General features: G+C 53.4%; 2 protein-coding genes across 2 annotated transcripts; one reads left to right on the top strand and one right to left on the bottom strand.

The window, feature by feature from the left end:
• The first annotated feature begins 610 nt into the window (after nucleotides 1-610).
• On the top strand, nucleotides 611-4,249 carry COL8A2 (collagen type VIII alpha 2 chain). Its single transcript, XM_036747045.1, has 2 exons — nucleotides 611-791; nucleotides 2,299-4,249. Exons 1-2 carry the CDS (start codon nucleotides 611-613, stop codon nucleotides 4,221-4,223), a joined length of 2,106 nt encoding a protein of 701 aa, XP_036602940.1. The 3' UTR covers nucleotides 4,224-4,249.
• A 4,267-nt stretch (nucleotides 4,250-8,516) lies between these two features.
• ADPRS (ADP-ribosylserine hydrolase) lies at nucleotides 8,517-14,114 on the bottom strand. The gene is made up of 6 exons (XM_036747891.1): nucleotides 13,647-14,114; nucleotides 11,250-11,346; nucleotides 10,826-11,033; nucleotides 10,478-10,662; nucleotides 9,907-10,007; nucleotides 8,517-9,431 (listed from the first exon to the last, which is right to left on the bottom strand). The coding sequence occupies exons 1-6, from the start codon at nucleotides 13,855-13,857 to the stop codon at nucleotides 9,139-9,141; spliced, it is 1,095 nt and encodes a 364-aa protein (XP_036603786.1). The 5' UTR covers nucleotides 13,858-14,114; the 3' UTR covers nucleotides 8,517-9,138.
• Between the last annotated feature and the right edge of the window lie 739 nt (nucleotides 14,115-14,853).

Here is a 14,853-nt window from a genome sequence, read left to right on the forward strand (position 1 = left end):
AGTTTCCTTATCTGTAAAACGGGTCTAATAATAACCCCTACCTCCTAGGATTGTTGTGAGGCTCAAAAGAGATGATAAATTAAATGCTTTGCAATCCTTAAGGCGCTCTAGAAATTCTACCTGTCATGAAAGCTTTTCTGGTTCTCCTTTTTAAAAAAGCTTTTATGATTCCCCCTTTTCATTTTGCCAGGAAGCAAAGCCAAGCTCGCTGATCTATAGTTTGCAGAATATGCCTTCTCTCTTGTTGGAAAACTGAAACATTTGCCTTTCTCTCCTCCTGCTGCTACGCTCCCTTTCCTTAAGGTCTTGCTTAGAGCCTCATCACCCCCACTAGCTGTATAGTGATCACGCTGACTTCCTTCCAATAGTGATTTATCAACTTCCAGTAGTAACCCTGATATTCTCCGAACAGTGGCCCTGCTCATCTCCCAGTAGTGACCCTGCTGACACCTCGCCCCCTTCCCATAGTGAACCCCTAGAGCCTCATCTCCCTGGAAAGCCCCGGCGCCCGTGACCATACTGAGCTTCTGCTGTTCCTCCCAGCAGAGCGAATCGCCTTTAGAACCAGAGCTTGAGCCGGAGCCGGAGCCCAAAAGGAGCGGGAGCCGCCATGCCTCCGGGGCCCTCGCCCCCTTCTCTGCTGCTGCTGCTGTTGCTGCTGGTGACCGGGCTGTGGGCGGCAGCTGGAGGAGGGGCTGGTGGGGGAGGCTACGCGCAAGTGAAGTACGTGCAGCCCATGGTCAAAGGACCAGCCGGGCCCCCCTTCCGGGAGGGCAAGGGCCAATATCTGGGTAAGCACCACCTCTGCCCAGCCTCGCCCTGTCTCCTGGCCCGCCCCTCCCTGGGCCTCGCCCCTCCTCTCCCTGTCCTTCCCCTCGCCCCATCCCTCCTTCAGCCCCTCCCCTCCTTCTTCTCTCCGCCCCTCCTCTCTCCTCCACCCCTCCTTTCCCTCCTCTTTTCCCTCCTCCTCTGCCTATGCTTCTTCGCCTAAACCCTGAGAGTCTTCCCCTCCCAGACTGATTTTTTTTGGACTAGGTAAAAGAGGCCATTTTCTGCCTTATTTCTTACCGAGCCTTAATCACTGAAGGAAGTGTTGCCTCAGTCAACTGAGACCTGTTAAAGACCTTAGCTTAAAAAGAACAAGGTCTCCCACTGCATCCAGAGCCATCTCCAGTTCTCCTGATCTATATCTGGCCACTAGACCCAGATGGCTCCCCAGGAGAAAGTGAGGCTGGCAACTTTGCTCAGCCCTCCCTCACTTAAGTCCAATTCACTTGCATGTCATGGCATCATCTCCCTAATGTCATGGTCCTATCTGAAGTAAGGACAAACAACAATCACCCAACATCTCCATCTGCAAATATCCTGCCACTCCCCCTTCTGCCACTGCCACTTCTCCCACTCCTGCTTCTCTTCTCAGTCTGTTCTCCTTCCTCTTCATTCTTTGCCCTGTCCCTACTTAGGACTGCTCTCATTGGACTAAGGAGCACATTCAAGGGTTGTGGGGACTTCAGCTTAACCTTGTGTCCCGAGCCAGTCAAAGGAGATGGATGGCTCCTCCTGTTCCTTAGTTCTCTTGGCCTCTGTCAGTACCTCCATTGTGTCTGTGAAATGCTTTGTCTGCCTTTCTGGGTTTCCATCCTGCCTAGCGGTGACAGCTTTATACTAGTGGCAAAGGGGGAGGAGATTCTGACTGTCATCTGGGGGCTTTGTCATCTTATCCCTTTCCCTCTTTCAGATGCCCAGGGGAGAAGATTTTCTATAATTTGGGCACACCCCTCCCCCTATACACCTGCAGCCCTTGGGCTTCACTCCTCTGGGTGACTGGGCAAGGCTGGGGGTTGGGCTCTGAGTGGGCAGCTATGAGATACTGGATCAGTTCCCTCCCACTGAAGGAGCTCCAGCTCCCAGGAATGTCTGCTTTAGTCAGAGGGCCCCAGCTAGGGGTCTGAGGGAGAAAGTCAATAAAGAGACTGTCTCAAGTTATAGGTGTACAGCTGTTCCCCTCCCGCCACAATCTCTAACTGGGGGGAACTACAGAACATGAGTACATCCTATTGCCTCTTCAGCGGTCCCATTGGACGAGTCTCCCACAGGGAAATGTGCCCTCTCCACACACATGATAGCTTCCTGAGGTTTCTCTCACTGCTTGTTGAGTCTTTTATCTCCCCAACTTCTGCCCTCAAAACCTGGAGGTTCTTTATCTTAGGCTGGGTAGGAAGGGGAGAAGTGCTGGGGGTGAGCTCATTCCCAAGGCCTTTGACCATGGACACCCTGCCTGTCTATTTCTTTCCTCAGAATTGCCACCACCAATGCTGCCAATGGACCTGAAAGGGGAACCTGGACCACCTGGAAAGCCCGGCCCCCGGGGCCCTCCAGGACCTCCTGGTTACCCGGGAAAGCCAGGTACAGGCAAGCCAGGTCTGCATGGTCAGCCAGGCCCCGCTGGCCCCCCAGGCTTCTCTAGGATGGGTAAGCCAGGTGTCCCAGGTGTCCCAGGCAAAGTGGGCAGCAAGGGTGAACCAGGTCCCAAGGGTGAGCCAGGTCTTCGGGGAGACCAGGGCCTTCGAGGACTGCCAGGGCCCCCTGGACTTCCAGGCCCATCAGGCATTGCTGTCACTGGCAAACCAGGTCCACAGGGTGCTCTGGGTCCACAAGGCTTTAGGGGAGAACCAGGCCCCAGAGGAGAGCCAGGACCTCGAGGGGAAAGAGGCCTCAAGGGTGATAATGGGGTGGGCACACCAGGCCAGCCAGGTGTCCCAGGCAATGGAGGTCCCCCTGGCCCTCCAGGACCTCCAGGTCCCATGGGCTTGGGCAAACCTGGCCTGGATGGGCTTCCAGGTGCCCCAGGAGACAAGGGAGCCACTGGGGCCCCTGGGGGACCTGGACAAACTGGGGAACCAGGGGCACTGGGCCCAAGGGGTCCCCCAGGACTAGATGGCATTGGGGTACCTGGGGCAATAGGTGTGCCTGGGCCCCAGGGGCCTGTAGGTGCAAAAGGAGAACCTGGGATCAGGGGCCTTCCTGGCCTGCCAGGCCCTACAGGCTATGGGAAGCCAGGGATCCCAGGCCTCAAAGGGGAAAGGGGCCCAGCAGGCATCCCAGGAGGGCTGGGTGATACAGGTGAGCCAGGAGAGGATGGTGAGCCAGGTGAACCAGGACCTCAAGGTCTTATGGGCCCTCCTGGCCTGCCTGGGTCCATGGGACTACCAGGGAGGCATGGGCTACCTGGGGCCAAGGGGGAGGCAGGGCCAAGTGGGCCTCCAGGGGTGCCTGGGATCCGAGGAGACCAGGGGCCAAGTGGTATTGTGGGAAAGCCCGGGATTGTTGGAGAGAGGGGATTACCTGGGGCACAGGGACCACCAGGGCCAAGTGGGCCCAAGGGAGAACCAGGTATCATTGGGCTTCCTGGGGGACCAGGTGCAGCAGGAGGGCTAGGACAGAAAGGAGAGGTAGGCCTTCCAGGCCAGCCTGGCCTGAGGGGACCCTCAGGGATTCCTGGGCTTCAGGGCCCATCAGGTCCCATAGGGCCTCAGGGTCTTCCAGGCCTAAAAGGAGAGCCAGGCCTCCAAGGTCCCCCAGGGGAAGGAAGGGTGGGTGAGCCAGGATTAGCTGGACCTACAGGCCCCCCTGGCATCCCTGGCAACCCAGGACTTAATGGCCCCCCAGGGCCTCCAGGACCCCCTGGTCCGCCTGGGCCCCCAGGGGGGTTAGATGAGATGGGCATTGCAGGTCTACATTTGCCCAATGGTGGGGTTGAGGGGGCAGTGCTAGGTAATGGCAGAGGGGCCAAACCCCAGTCTGGTCTTGGGGAACTCTCAGTCGGAGTTGCCCCAGCTTTCACTGCTGTGCTCACCTCACCCTTCCCGGCTTCGGGGATGCCAGTCAAGTTTGACCGGACGCTGTACAACGGCCACAGCGGTTACAACCCTGCCACAGGCATCTTCACCTGCCCCATTGGTGGTGTCTATTACTTTGCTTACCATGTGCATGTCAAGGGCACCAGTGTGTGGGTAGCTCTCTATAAGAACAATGTCCCTGCCACCTACACTTACGATGAGTACAAGAAAGGCTATCTGGACCAGGCATCAGGTGGAGCTGTGCTTGAGCTTCGCACCAATGACCAGGTCTGGGTGCAGATGCCCTCAGACCAAGCCAACGGCCTCTACTCTACCGAGTACATCCACTCGTCCTTCTCCGGCTTCCTGCTCTGCCCCACATAACAGGCCAGGGACCCAGGGCCACCAGCTACCCCTCCCACACCCTTCTTTAGTACTAGTGTTATTTTTTAATTAAAAGCAAAGGACCTGATGGTTAGAGAGAAGACACTGGGAGACGGCAGTGGCTAGAGGAGGTCTGCTTTCTTTTTCCGATTGCTTATGAAAGAGACTGATCCCCAAGGAGACTTTGCAAAGGTGGGACAGCCTCCCCTCCCCCCCCCATTCCTCCTGGGACTGGGGCTGAAGATGGTGCTGAATTGAAGGAGATGACCACTGACCAACCTCAGAGAAGATGAGTATTAACTCACACTCAGGGTATGTGGCTCCTAGCTTCCAGGTCTTAACTGGAATTGCTCCGTTCCTATCCCAAGGACTAGGGGACTCATGGGCCTTCTATGCACATGTCTTGGGGCAGAGACTCACTGACCATCCTTGGAAATCTGCCTCTCTCTATCCCTGGGCTTCTCTTCTGGGTGAAAAATCGGGGGCCTCTCACACTCAGACTGCACTGAGGATACAAAGAAGCATCCCAACTGCCCCCAGCTCCAATGTCTGGGGTTTCTGGCTCCAAGACAAGTTTTATTTTGGGAGAGAGAGGAAGACAAGCCCCTAGTCAATCTTTTGTCAAAGTTGCTCTGATGGCCTGTGTAGCGTCCCCTTAGGACAAAGTGCAATAGGCCTATTGCCCTTGTTCCCCTTAAGTAGTCCAACCAGATGGGTGAACAGGGATGAAGCTTGAGGTTGGTTCTGGCCGTCTTCCATGGGGCTAATACTACACTTGTCCTTGCCTTCTCTGATCTCCCATAGCTCAAGCTCCTACTGGAGGAAGGGGAGGGGCAATGTGGAGACAGCATCAAGAAAAATCCTCTCCCAAAGGAGCTCTTAAAGGGACGGGAAGACAAGGCACCCAGATGGGGGGAGGGTGAGAAAGGCACCTCCAAAGTCACTGGGTGGATGGGGCGTAATGTGTTCAGTATGGGGATCCTGCAGTCCACCTGCCTCCACCAGGCCCAAATGAAGAGGGCTTATGTGTAAGGCTAAGGCACTGTAGCCCCTGCTCCCACAGGCCTCAGGCCAGGACAGGGGGAGCTACCGGTCTGTGGTAGACTGATGGAGTCTAGGTATTTATTGGATTCTTCATTCCCACCTCACTTTCCTGAACAAGAGCCATGAAGCAAGGGGTCAGGGCCCTCCCCCATTTCATTTTTATGTCCTATGTTCTTAGGGTCTAGAAAAATAAAGAGCAGAAAGACTAGATGGTTACAGATGTTAGTCTTCGCAGCCACATCTGGAAAGAGGACAAAGGGCAGTCAGGTTGTTTTCTTCCCCACTTATAATTTCAAGTGAATGTTCACAAAAGGGGCAGGAGAGGAGCTTTGGCTGGTTCTCCCTGCCAGAGGGTTCCCTCCTGGATGATAGCTGCAGCATATTCTCTCATCACCAGTTCTAGTCTTAGCTTTGGGGGTGGGGAAGGGAAGGGAACACGATGGGGGACAGACAAGGCCAGTGGCCACTCCACCCCACCTGTGAAGAGAAAAGGGGTTTCCCTTCAAATGAACAACTAAATGCCCAGTATCCCCATAAGCTAGGGTTGGCCCCTAAAACCGAGCATCCCATGCCTGACCAACCCAACCACTTTATTTAGACTACGTGTGAGCCTTGGAATCGTCTCTAAAACTGCTGGTGCTAGCCGCTCCAGAACACAGCGTCTGTTGTAACAAAACTACTGCCACTCCTGCTTGTTCTCCAGGCTTTGGCTCACTTGGGGCCTTTGCTAACCTTTGTGCATCCTGACATCCCTCCCCCACAATCTAGGCCATCTGAATCCCCATCTCCTGGTGGCAGGGACAAACAAAAGGAAATGCAATTCACTCTCTGGTACGAGGGTTGGGGAAGAAGCTGCATGCAGAAGCTTGGAAAAAGGAAGATCTGGGGGCCTTGAAGGAGTTCTCACCCTTCTTGGGCTCATCTATCTGCAGGAAGCACCCAAGCCCATTTCCTGTGTGTCCCTTTCTTTTCCTGTGCCAAAGCCACCACTTCCTTGGGCTGAAATGGCCAGGCAGGCACTGATCTGCCCCAAATGTGGAGTCAGGGGCAGAAGGAAGCCACTCAACCAGGACTGTCCCCCACCACATGCTCCTGGCCACTCAGCGAGGACTCCCAGCCAGCAAGACCTTGGATTGGTCACTTTTAGGTGCCTCCTTAAGGGCTGACTCTGATCAAGTCTGTCGATTTTTAAACTATGAAAACTGCATTACCCCATATGCATTTGTATATTCTAATTCTTACTGGTTTTTTTTTTAAAAAATGTTTAAAACACTTGCCTCTAGTATCCTTTCTAACCTGATATATAGAGGGTTGTAGTTTTGTACATACGTACTCCATGCACTGTGTCAGAACAAATTCGATTTAAAAAAACAATGCACTTGGGATAAACAAATGGGTTTCTCTTTGGAGCTAAAACTACAGTACTTGACTGTATTGACACATCAATAAAATCTATTAAAACACAGCGTTGAGCTGTCCTCTTGTACTAAACACAAATTCATGAAGGCACTGGCTAGGCTCAGGGTTTCAGCCGAGTTCTTCCCTTGCCTCTTGCCTTTTCTTGTCCCCCTGAAACTCTAAGCAGAGTTGTTTGCAGCACATGTGGGTGCACAGCCTCCAGTCTAGGCTCAAGGACTGTCATTAGCTACACTCAGGATGGTTCCACAGTGGTAGGGGCATGCACTCGAGCGCGTGCGCGCGCGCGCGCGCGCACACACACACACACACATACACACACACACACACACTCAAAATCTATTCTTAGGGCAATTCTGGGCAAGCCCAGAAAGGCAGCTGCTGGCGGGCCGATGGCTAATCTGGGGCAGACACCAAACCTCTCCAGAGCATTCCACAGAGCTCTCTAGCAGTGGAGCGTGACAGCTGGCTCAGTGTCCCTAACACAAGTTATTTCAACATCTGATGCAAATTATGAATGAAATCACTAATCCTCATTCCCAAGGGAAGGCAGAGCTGTAGCCAGGCTTGGGTTCTCAAGTGTGGAGGATGGGGCTCATGGTGAGCCAGCTGTCTGGGACTGACCTCCCTCATGATAAGGACATAGTGACTTCCCCACTATTGGAAGTTTTTTAAACTGAGCCCTAGGGACCACTCGTGTGAGAGGATTTGGTCTTCAGGCAAGGGTTTGGACCAAATGCCTTCAGAGATTCCCTATGAAAGCATGTGTTTGACAGCCTTGGCCTGGGGCAACCAGGGGTACTGACTTCCTCAAGGAGAGTTCTCTATTCTTTGGGCCAGGAGGATTTGGGGACAGCCAAGTTGGGACGTTCTTTTTTGCCTGCCCTTTGACCCTTTGGAAAACCATTTTTCAAAAAAGGCCCAATTGAGCCTAGAAACAGCTGTCATTGCCAATTTCCCCTCCACATTTTGCTCTCAGTGAGGGACAAATTGTTCCCCAGGCTAGACCTTCCCACTGTAGGCAGGGGGCTCAGGACTCACATTCCCACAGCTCTGAGGGGGCAGGAGAGATTCCAGCAAGGCAGCAGCATCCCAGAGAGGCTGCCTGATGCACTCTTCCCTATCCAGGAATGAGATTCTTTGTGTAAACTTCCAAGTGCATCCATCCCTGCTCTGGGGCAAACCAACTACTTCCTTTTGGAACCCAGCTAGGGCAAGTAAACAGAACCCTTGCAAGGCGAAACATTCCATGAGATAGACTGTAGAACAGAGCTTTTGACAAAGCAGATGTAACAGGGTTCTTGCTGTTCCACATGGAGCAATCCTGCGGCCATGGGTCACACAGATAATGATCTTGTCCGACCCTGACTCTCATCAGGTGCTATTTCCCTTTCAAATGCAGCTGCCCAAAAGCAGGCTTCTGTCCTTGATCTGGTGAGCCTGTGAGGCTGGGTCTGGCTCCTGCTGGGCAGAAGAAACTTTTTGGACTCATACTCACTCCCTGCTCCCTCACCCTTCTTGACATCCAAGGCTAAGTAGCCTTCATATCCTTGGGGAAAACATTCTTGTGGTAAAGACTTGGCCCAATCATCTGAGCCCCGCTGTGTGACACTCTACAAGGAAAGCTCACAGAATGGCCACCACTCTGACCTGCCCCACAGATCACAGGGGCTCTCAGGTTCTTTCAGAGGAACCTGCCTCCCGGTCTCCTTAGGTTCCCAACTCTGAGGAGTGTTGCCTTCCCAACCCCATTCCTGTTGGCACACACTACCAGGATGGAACAAAGAAGTCCCACAGGCAGAAGAGACAAAGTATCCAGAGCCAAAGACCAAGGAGCTTGGAAGAGGCCGGCAGGGTCTGCCAGTAACTTTATTGGGAGGCTGCATGATTTCCAGCAGAAGCTGTAGTAGGCGTCCACCCCAAAAGAGCTGATACCCAGTGGGACCTCAACCAAGAGGTCCACTCTGGGCCCCACGAGTTACCCAAACTAACAGCTTCAAGACTCTCAAGGTCCCTAGGCCAATAAGTCCAGGAAAGCAAATTTTCTGAGACTAAGCCTAAAAGGAGTGAGACTCTGGAGACCACATCTACCTCCCCAGACCCATGGTTTCAATTATCTTTCATTCCTGCCAAGAGGAATGTCTCCCTTCAGTTCAAACCTATTCCTGCTTTAGTCACGTAGGTCTCCTAACTCGGGCCCCAGAATCAAGCTCTGGGTATTTGGGGTGGGGGTGGGGTCACAGATGTGCTCATACAATGGGCCCAGCCAGCAGAGGGCCACACCTACACCATTCACTCACCACCACTGAAACAGAGGACCCCTCTCCCCATGCCCCAGTTCCCAATCACCACACATGGCCCCATGCTGCAGTAGTGGCAGGGCAGTAAAGTGAGGGGGCCCTGAGGTCTGCCGTTCGGTGAGGGGCTGCTGCTTGAACGTACGCTGGCAACACACTCACAGCTCCTTGCTGAAGAGCTGATGCAGGCTGCGGGCCAGCACGTCAGTCTCTTCATAACCCTCACAGCTCTGCTGCCAGCTCTCTGGAACCTGCTCCATCCCATAGTAGGCCCCAGCAATGGCCCCAGCCATGGTAGCAATGGTGTCAGTGTCCCCCCCCAGGGAGATGGAGTAGATGAGCGTCCGCTGCAGGCTGTTGAAGGTGGCTGGGATTGCAGGGTCAGGAGCCATGCAGCGCAGGAAGCAGTAGATGGCAGTAGGGACTGACTCGAAAGCTGCGATGCCGTTCCCTGGGGAAGACACAAGATGTTGGCAGTCTGAGACCACCCCAGGACAGAGATTTCTCTCATTCAGGGGCAGGACTGGGCCAAATGATTGGGAAGGTTCATAAGCCCAGTAAGTTGGCCCAAGGGAGAAAAAGAGATGAGCCCAACCAAGTAGTCAAGATGTTCAATTTGGTTAAAGTATTCTTGTGTTTTACAATAGGGAAGTTAAACTGGTGCACCATTTTTGGACCCCCACCCCAGCTTCTCCACTTCAACCTCTGCAAGAGCCAAGTTTCTCCCCCAGGAGAAGGACTCAGTGGCAGAGATGCATGTCCTCTTCCCTGCCCCAGCCTCAGGGATGGCAAGGACAAGGCAGGGTAGGGAATTCGAGCTTGTTCTCCTTTCTGGCCCCTGAAGGATGGAGGTAGGCCTATCCATCTGGGGGTGGAGTGGGGGTGAGCATGGGAGGGGAGGAAAGTAGAACCTTGAGCCAACCCACCAAGCTCAGACAAGACTTCCTCCTTCGCCATTAAGCCCTGCTCCAAGAACTCCGCGATCTTCTTCAGCTTGTTCGAGTATGGACGCTCCTCCATGCCCAGCCTGGGAATCAAAGAGAGGCCAGGGAGGTCACAGCTAATGGGCACAGAGGCCAGATTGGAAGAATGGAGTAGATCTTAGGTCTTGGAATGCTGAGGAGCATACAGGGGAGGGGGATAGTGAGGTAGATAGTAGAAAAACAGACCCTTTCAATAAAGAAAACATGCAGCCTGGGGAGACTGGAGGGGGGGAGGGGTCATGTGTGTGCGCACACATGCGCACATGTGCAGACAGTATAAAATCTGGTATAAATCTGTTCCCTGAGATCCAGGGATCCCTAACTCAACAGGGCACCTCTTCCTCAGAAACAGGAGGGATTTCTTTCACCTTTTATTCAGTGCTTTCCATGAAAAAAGGTAAACAGAAAAGAATGAGATCCCAGTCCATTGATGGCACTGGCCTAAATCGTGCCCAGACCTTTGTGGCTCAGCCCACACTCAGCAAACAGCATTCAAGCACCCATCCCTACTTACTCCCTTGCTTCCAACACAGACCGGTCATCACTCTCCACCTCTTCCATGTGGTCCAAGAGCTGCTGGAGAAACTGCTCCCGAGACGATTCCCCTTGGAGGGCCAGGTGCACGGCCAAAGCCTGCAGGATGGCACCATTGAAGCCCAGCGAGGAGGCGTGGGTCAGCTGGGCTGAGAGCCGGGCAAACTGCAGAAAGGGAGGTGGGAAAGGATGGAGAGAGAACTATTGCCATCAGAGCTGTGCCAGGGAATAGGATAGAGGCAGAATGGAATGCTGTTATCAGAGCCATGCCAGGGAGAAGAGGGAAGAGAAGAAAGAACCACCCCAGTGGTTAGCTTCGCACACACACCTTCTGAACATCTTGGGCGTGACTGTAGGCCAAGGAGATGCCAGCCACCCTCATGGCACCCCCATTGCCATAGGAACCCTTGCCATTGAACTGAGCGCGAGCTGGCTCAAAGACGTCTATGCATTTGGGGTTCAGCAGCTTTTTGAACACAGTAATCACTGCGGCACCATAGCCTCGATCAGGATCTTTCTTGTACTCCTGAGCGAACCTGGAGAGGAAATGGCAAGGACCCTGGCTAGGCCTCGAAAGATCCCAAAGCCAAGAAAAGGAAACAGATTGCAGAGAGGGAAGGGGGACGAGCAGAAGAAGCTAAGGATAAGCAGCAGGGGTCATTGTCTTAGTCTTTCTGGGCAGGAGGCTCAGAAACCTTAGACAACCATTAACCACATCAGGGAATTGCCTTGTTCCGCCCACTGCCCCTCACCTCTTGGCCATGTCCACCTCATCGAAGGCCTCCTTGGCCAGCAGGGACTGCACCAGGGCTCTGGTCATAGCAGTGTCATCTGTGTAGTACAGGACCTCTGCAGGGAGAGGGCCGAGGTCGGGTGGAGTTGGGGGGAGGCTGAGGCTTGCAGTCAAGGGGCAGGCTCATCCCTCTCCAACTGAACAGGGCTAAATGGGAGATCCCCCTTTTCCCCAAATAATTCGGTAGTTCTGTCATTCTCCCCAGTTTGGAACCTGAGAGTCCTTTTTGATTCTTTTCTCTCCTCAGCCCTCCACATCTAGGCACTCACCAACTCTTGGTGAATCTTGACTTCAAACTCCCCTCAACTTTCCATGGATCCTGACAACGCTCTGGCTGAGGAATTCACCTGAAATTTGAACCACTTCACCTTTTTTCCTTTAGGCTCGTTTCTCTATGCCAACCTACATTGTCTCTCCAAAATTACCTTACTAAAACACTTCTCTGCACATATCAGCCCCTGGCCTCCAAATTTTCCATGACTCTCCAGTGCCTACAGGATGTAATTTATCGTGGTTTTGAAGGCCCTCTACAATCTACCCCATACCTATCTCTCCAACCTTCTCTTTCGACCTTCTAGCATGAGCCCATTCACTCAGGTCAATGGGATCTGACTTTACCAAAATAGATGGGCTTTTCCCTCCTTGATTTTACTTGCACCTTTTCCCCTCTAATTTCTGGTCATTCCTTTAGATCCAATCAGATCCTAAATCCTCCATAAGACATTCTCTGACACCAGTGATGGCCTTCCTCTGAACCCCAGCCGTCGTAACTGCCTTTACCCCTCATTATGCGACAGAGCGCATGTCCTGGCATTGTTATCACCTTGCCCTGTGTGTCTTGTGAGGGACCTTCTTACAGCATCTTGCATTTCCAGTGCCTGATGATATAGATGAAGAGGGAACAGGTAAAAAGCAGGAAAGAGAGACAGGGGCTGCTTATGATGTAGATTACAAAAAGTCAGATCTAGAAGGAACTTTAAAAATAACCTAGGGTAATCCTCTCATTTTTACAATAGGAGAAACTGAGAAACAGAAAAGAGAAGATCAAGGAGGTTTCCACAGGACTTCCTGGCCTTGACCCTTCAGTCTGTTTGACAAGTCAACATTTTCATTAATGACATGGTTAAAGGCATAGAAGACATACTTATTAAATCTTCACATGATACAAAGAAAGGAGAGAGAGCGCTAACACGTTGTATGATAAAGTCAGTATCCAAAAAGATTTTGACAGGCTACACCCTGAATGGGCAGAATCAAATGAAATTAAATATACTGGTGGGCTCAGAAAATCAACCTGTCAATTTTAAGACAGGAGAGGCAAGGCTAGATAGACAACTTATCTAGGAAAGATCAAGGGCAGGGGTGGGGGCTCTGTGGGCCTCGAGGTCACAGGTAGCTTTCTAGGTCCTTAGGTTCAGCCTTCTGATTGAGTCCAAATTTTACAAAACAAATCCTTTTATGAAGGGGATTTGTTCTGTGAAGTTTAGATTCAGTCAAAAGGCTGCACTTGAGGATCTAGAGGGCCACATGTGGCCTTGAGGTCTCAGGTTCTCCTTCCGGGGGTATCATGGGATTCTAATTTCAGTGTGGCGCAACAGTGTGACATGGCAATCAAGAAAGCTAAAGCCATCCTAAGCTCTATTAAGAGAGTCATAGTTTCCAGGAATAAGTAGGTGACAGGCACAGGATGATAATTTCAGAGTTAGTAGGAGCCTTGGAGGTCATCTGGTCCACCTGGATTGCTGGGCTTGGTTTTGGATAATAGTGTTAGATGACCAGTCAGTCATCTGGGTCTAGATGGGTCTAGAGAAGAGCAACCTCGATGAGTTCAAGCACAGGAGAAGCAGATGAAGGAAATGGTAATTTTTAGAATGCATGGTAACTCTCTCCAAGCACAGGAAAGGCTGCCACAGGGAGAAGGTCTGGGCTCCTTCTGTCTGGTCCCTGATAAGAGGGCTGTGAGTAGTGGTGGAAGGTTACAAACAGGCAGATTTAGGACGAGAGGATGCCAAAGGGGCAGTGGGCTGCCTTGGGGCAGAGTGGGCTCCACTGCATCCAAGATCTTTGAGGCTAGTTGAGGCCTGACTCCTGGGAGGAGGGTCTCCATGGTCTCTTAAGTGCCTTTCCAGCTTCCAACAAAACCTAGGCTTTCTGATTCCCGGTGGGGGGAGGGAGGGGGTCGCAGCTCCAGGGGAACTGAAGGTGGGGAACTTTCGGCACGGCCCGGCCAGGTCCGGTCCACGTGTTCCTAGACTGACCCTAAAAGCCAGTCCTCCTTCTACCTGGCTAGGCCCCGCCCCCCTGGAGAACGCCCCCCGCCTTGTCCCTCCCCCACCTGCGCGCGCGCTCTTCCCACCTGTGCGCGCGCTTCCCTTCGCGCCTGGCTCGGGCTCCAGGCTGCCCACGTGACTCAGCAGTGACGCTATGGTAACGTTCTCGTACGCCTCGTAGATTGCCCCCAAACAGTCCCCGAGGAGCGCCCCGGCCAGGCAGCCCCGAAACCGCGATAGGGAACGCGCCGCCCCGGCTGCCGCGCCGCCCGCCACCGCCGCCATCGCAACCGCCATCAACCACCACAGTCTAGCGCCACTTCCGGGAGAGCCGGCACGCCCACCTCCCTTCACCAGCCCCCCTCCCCCCTGCAGAAAAGCGTGGAGCCGAGATAGAAGCCCCGGCCTCTGCGCAGGCCCCGCCCCTAGACCCCGCCCCTGCCCTGCAAGGCCCCGCTCCCCTTTCTGGGGTCTGGTAGGCCGCGTCCTTTGCCCCGAGCAGGCTCCGCCTCAGCCCTGCAAGGTCCCACGGGCATAGGCCCCCCCCTTTGCCCCGCCCCTACCCAGAGACCCCGGCACTCCCTCGTACAGGCCCCGCCCCCTGAAAGGCTCCGTCCTTCCCGGGCGTTTTCTCCTGCTCTTGTGCTCCTTCCCTCCCTTTTATCATGACAGCTCCAACTTAGGCGGCCCTTCATCATGGAGGGGCCGGCGCTGCTGCGAGGCCTCGGCGCCTCACAGCCTCAGAGCCGCCTGAAACCCGGACGGCTCAGGGCTCTCGCGAGCTGACGCAGCCCCGGGCGGCTTCGGAGGAGCTCGAGACGGTTGTCCGCCCTTTGGGGAAGGGCTTGCGCATGCGATAGAACGTGAGGGAATAGTTCTAAAACTCTTTGCAAATGCTAGAACTGTGTCCCTTATTTTATTTATTTACTTTGTAAATGATGGAACTGTGTACAAACGAGGAAGAGGATGAATACAGAGAAGCATGCAGAGGACTCGGGCGAAGTGATGCAGAATGCAGTCAGGAGCCGGGGAAACAGTCAATGCAATGCGCGCAACCACGAAAACTTGACCTAGTTAAGACTTGAACAAGGGTATACTAGCTCAGTACGTAAGTGCCTTGGATTTGGAATGAGGACAGGAGATCGAATCCGCCTCAGGCACTTACCGCCTGACCCTGGGCAAGGCTTAACTCAGAGCTTCAGTTTCCTCCTCAGTAAAGTCATATCTCATGAGTTTCCTATGAGGACCAAATGAAATAACTAACCTACATTTATTAACAGTTACGTAATTATG

Source organism: Trichosurus vulpecula, chromosome 2, assembly GCF_011100635.1.
Source record: "Trichosurus vulpecula isolate mTriVul1 chromosome 2, mTriVul1.pri, whole genome shotgun sequence".
Lineage (NCBI taxonomy): Eukaryota > Metazoa > Chordata > Mammalia > Diprotodontia > Phalangeridae > Trichosurus > Trichosurus vulpecula.

Bases quoted from the DNA above. Each gene is read 5' to 3' on its own strand.
- COL8A2 (XM_036747045.1), top strand. From the start codon at position 611: ATGCCTCCGGGGCCCTCGCCCCCTTCTCTGCTGCTGCTGCTGTTGCTG. The intron at 792-2,298 runs GTAAGCACCACC...TTCTTTCCTCAG, and splicing joins GGGCAAGGGCCAATATCTGG to AATTGCCACCACCAATGCTG.
- ADPRS (XM_036747891.1), bottom strand. From the start codon at position 13,857: ATGGCGGTTGCGATGGCGGCGGTGGCGGGCGGCGCGGCAGCCGGGGCG. The intron at 11,034-11,249 runs GTGAGGGGCAGT...TTTCCTCTCCAG, and splicing joins GAGGTGGACATGGCCAAGAG to GTTCGCTCAGGAGTACAAGA. The intron at 10,663-10,825 runs GTGTGTGTGCGA...CCCTTTCTGCAG, and splicing joins ACGCCCAAGATGTTCAGAAG to TTTGCCCGGCTCTCAGCCCA.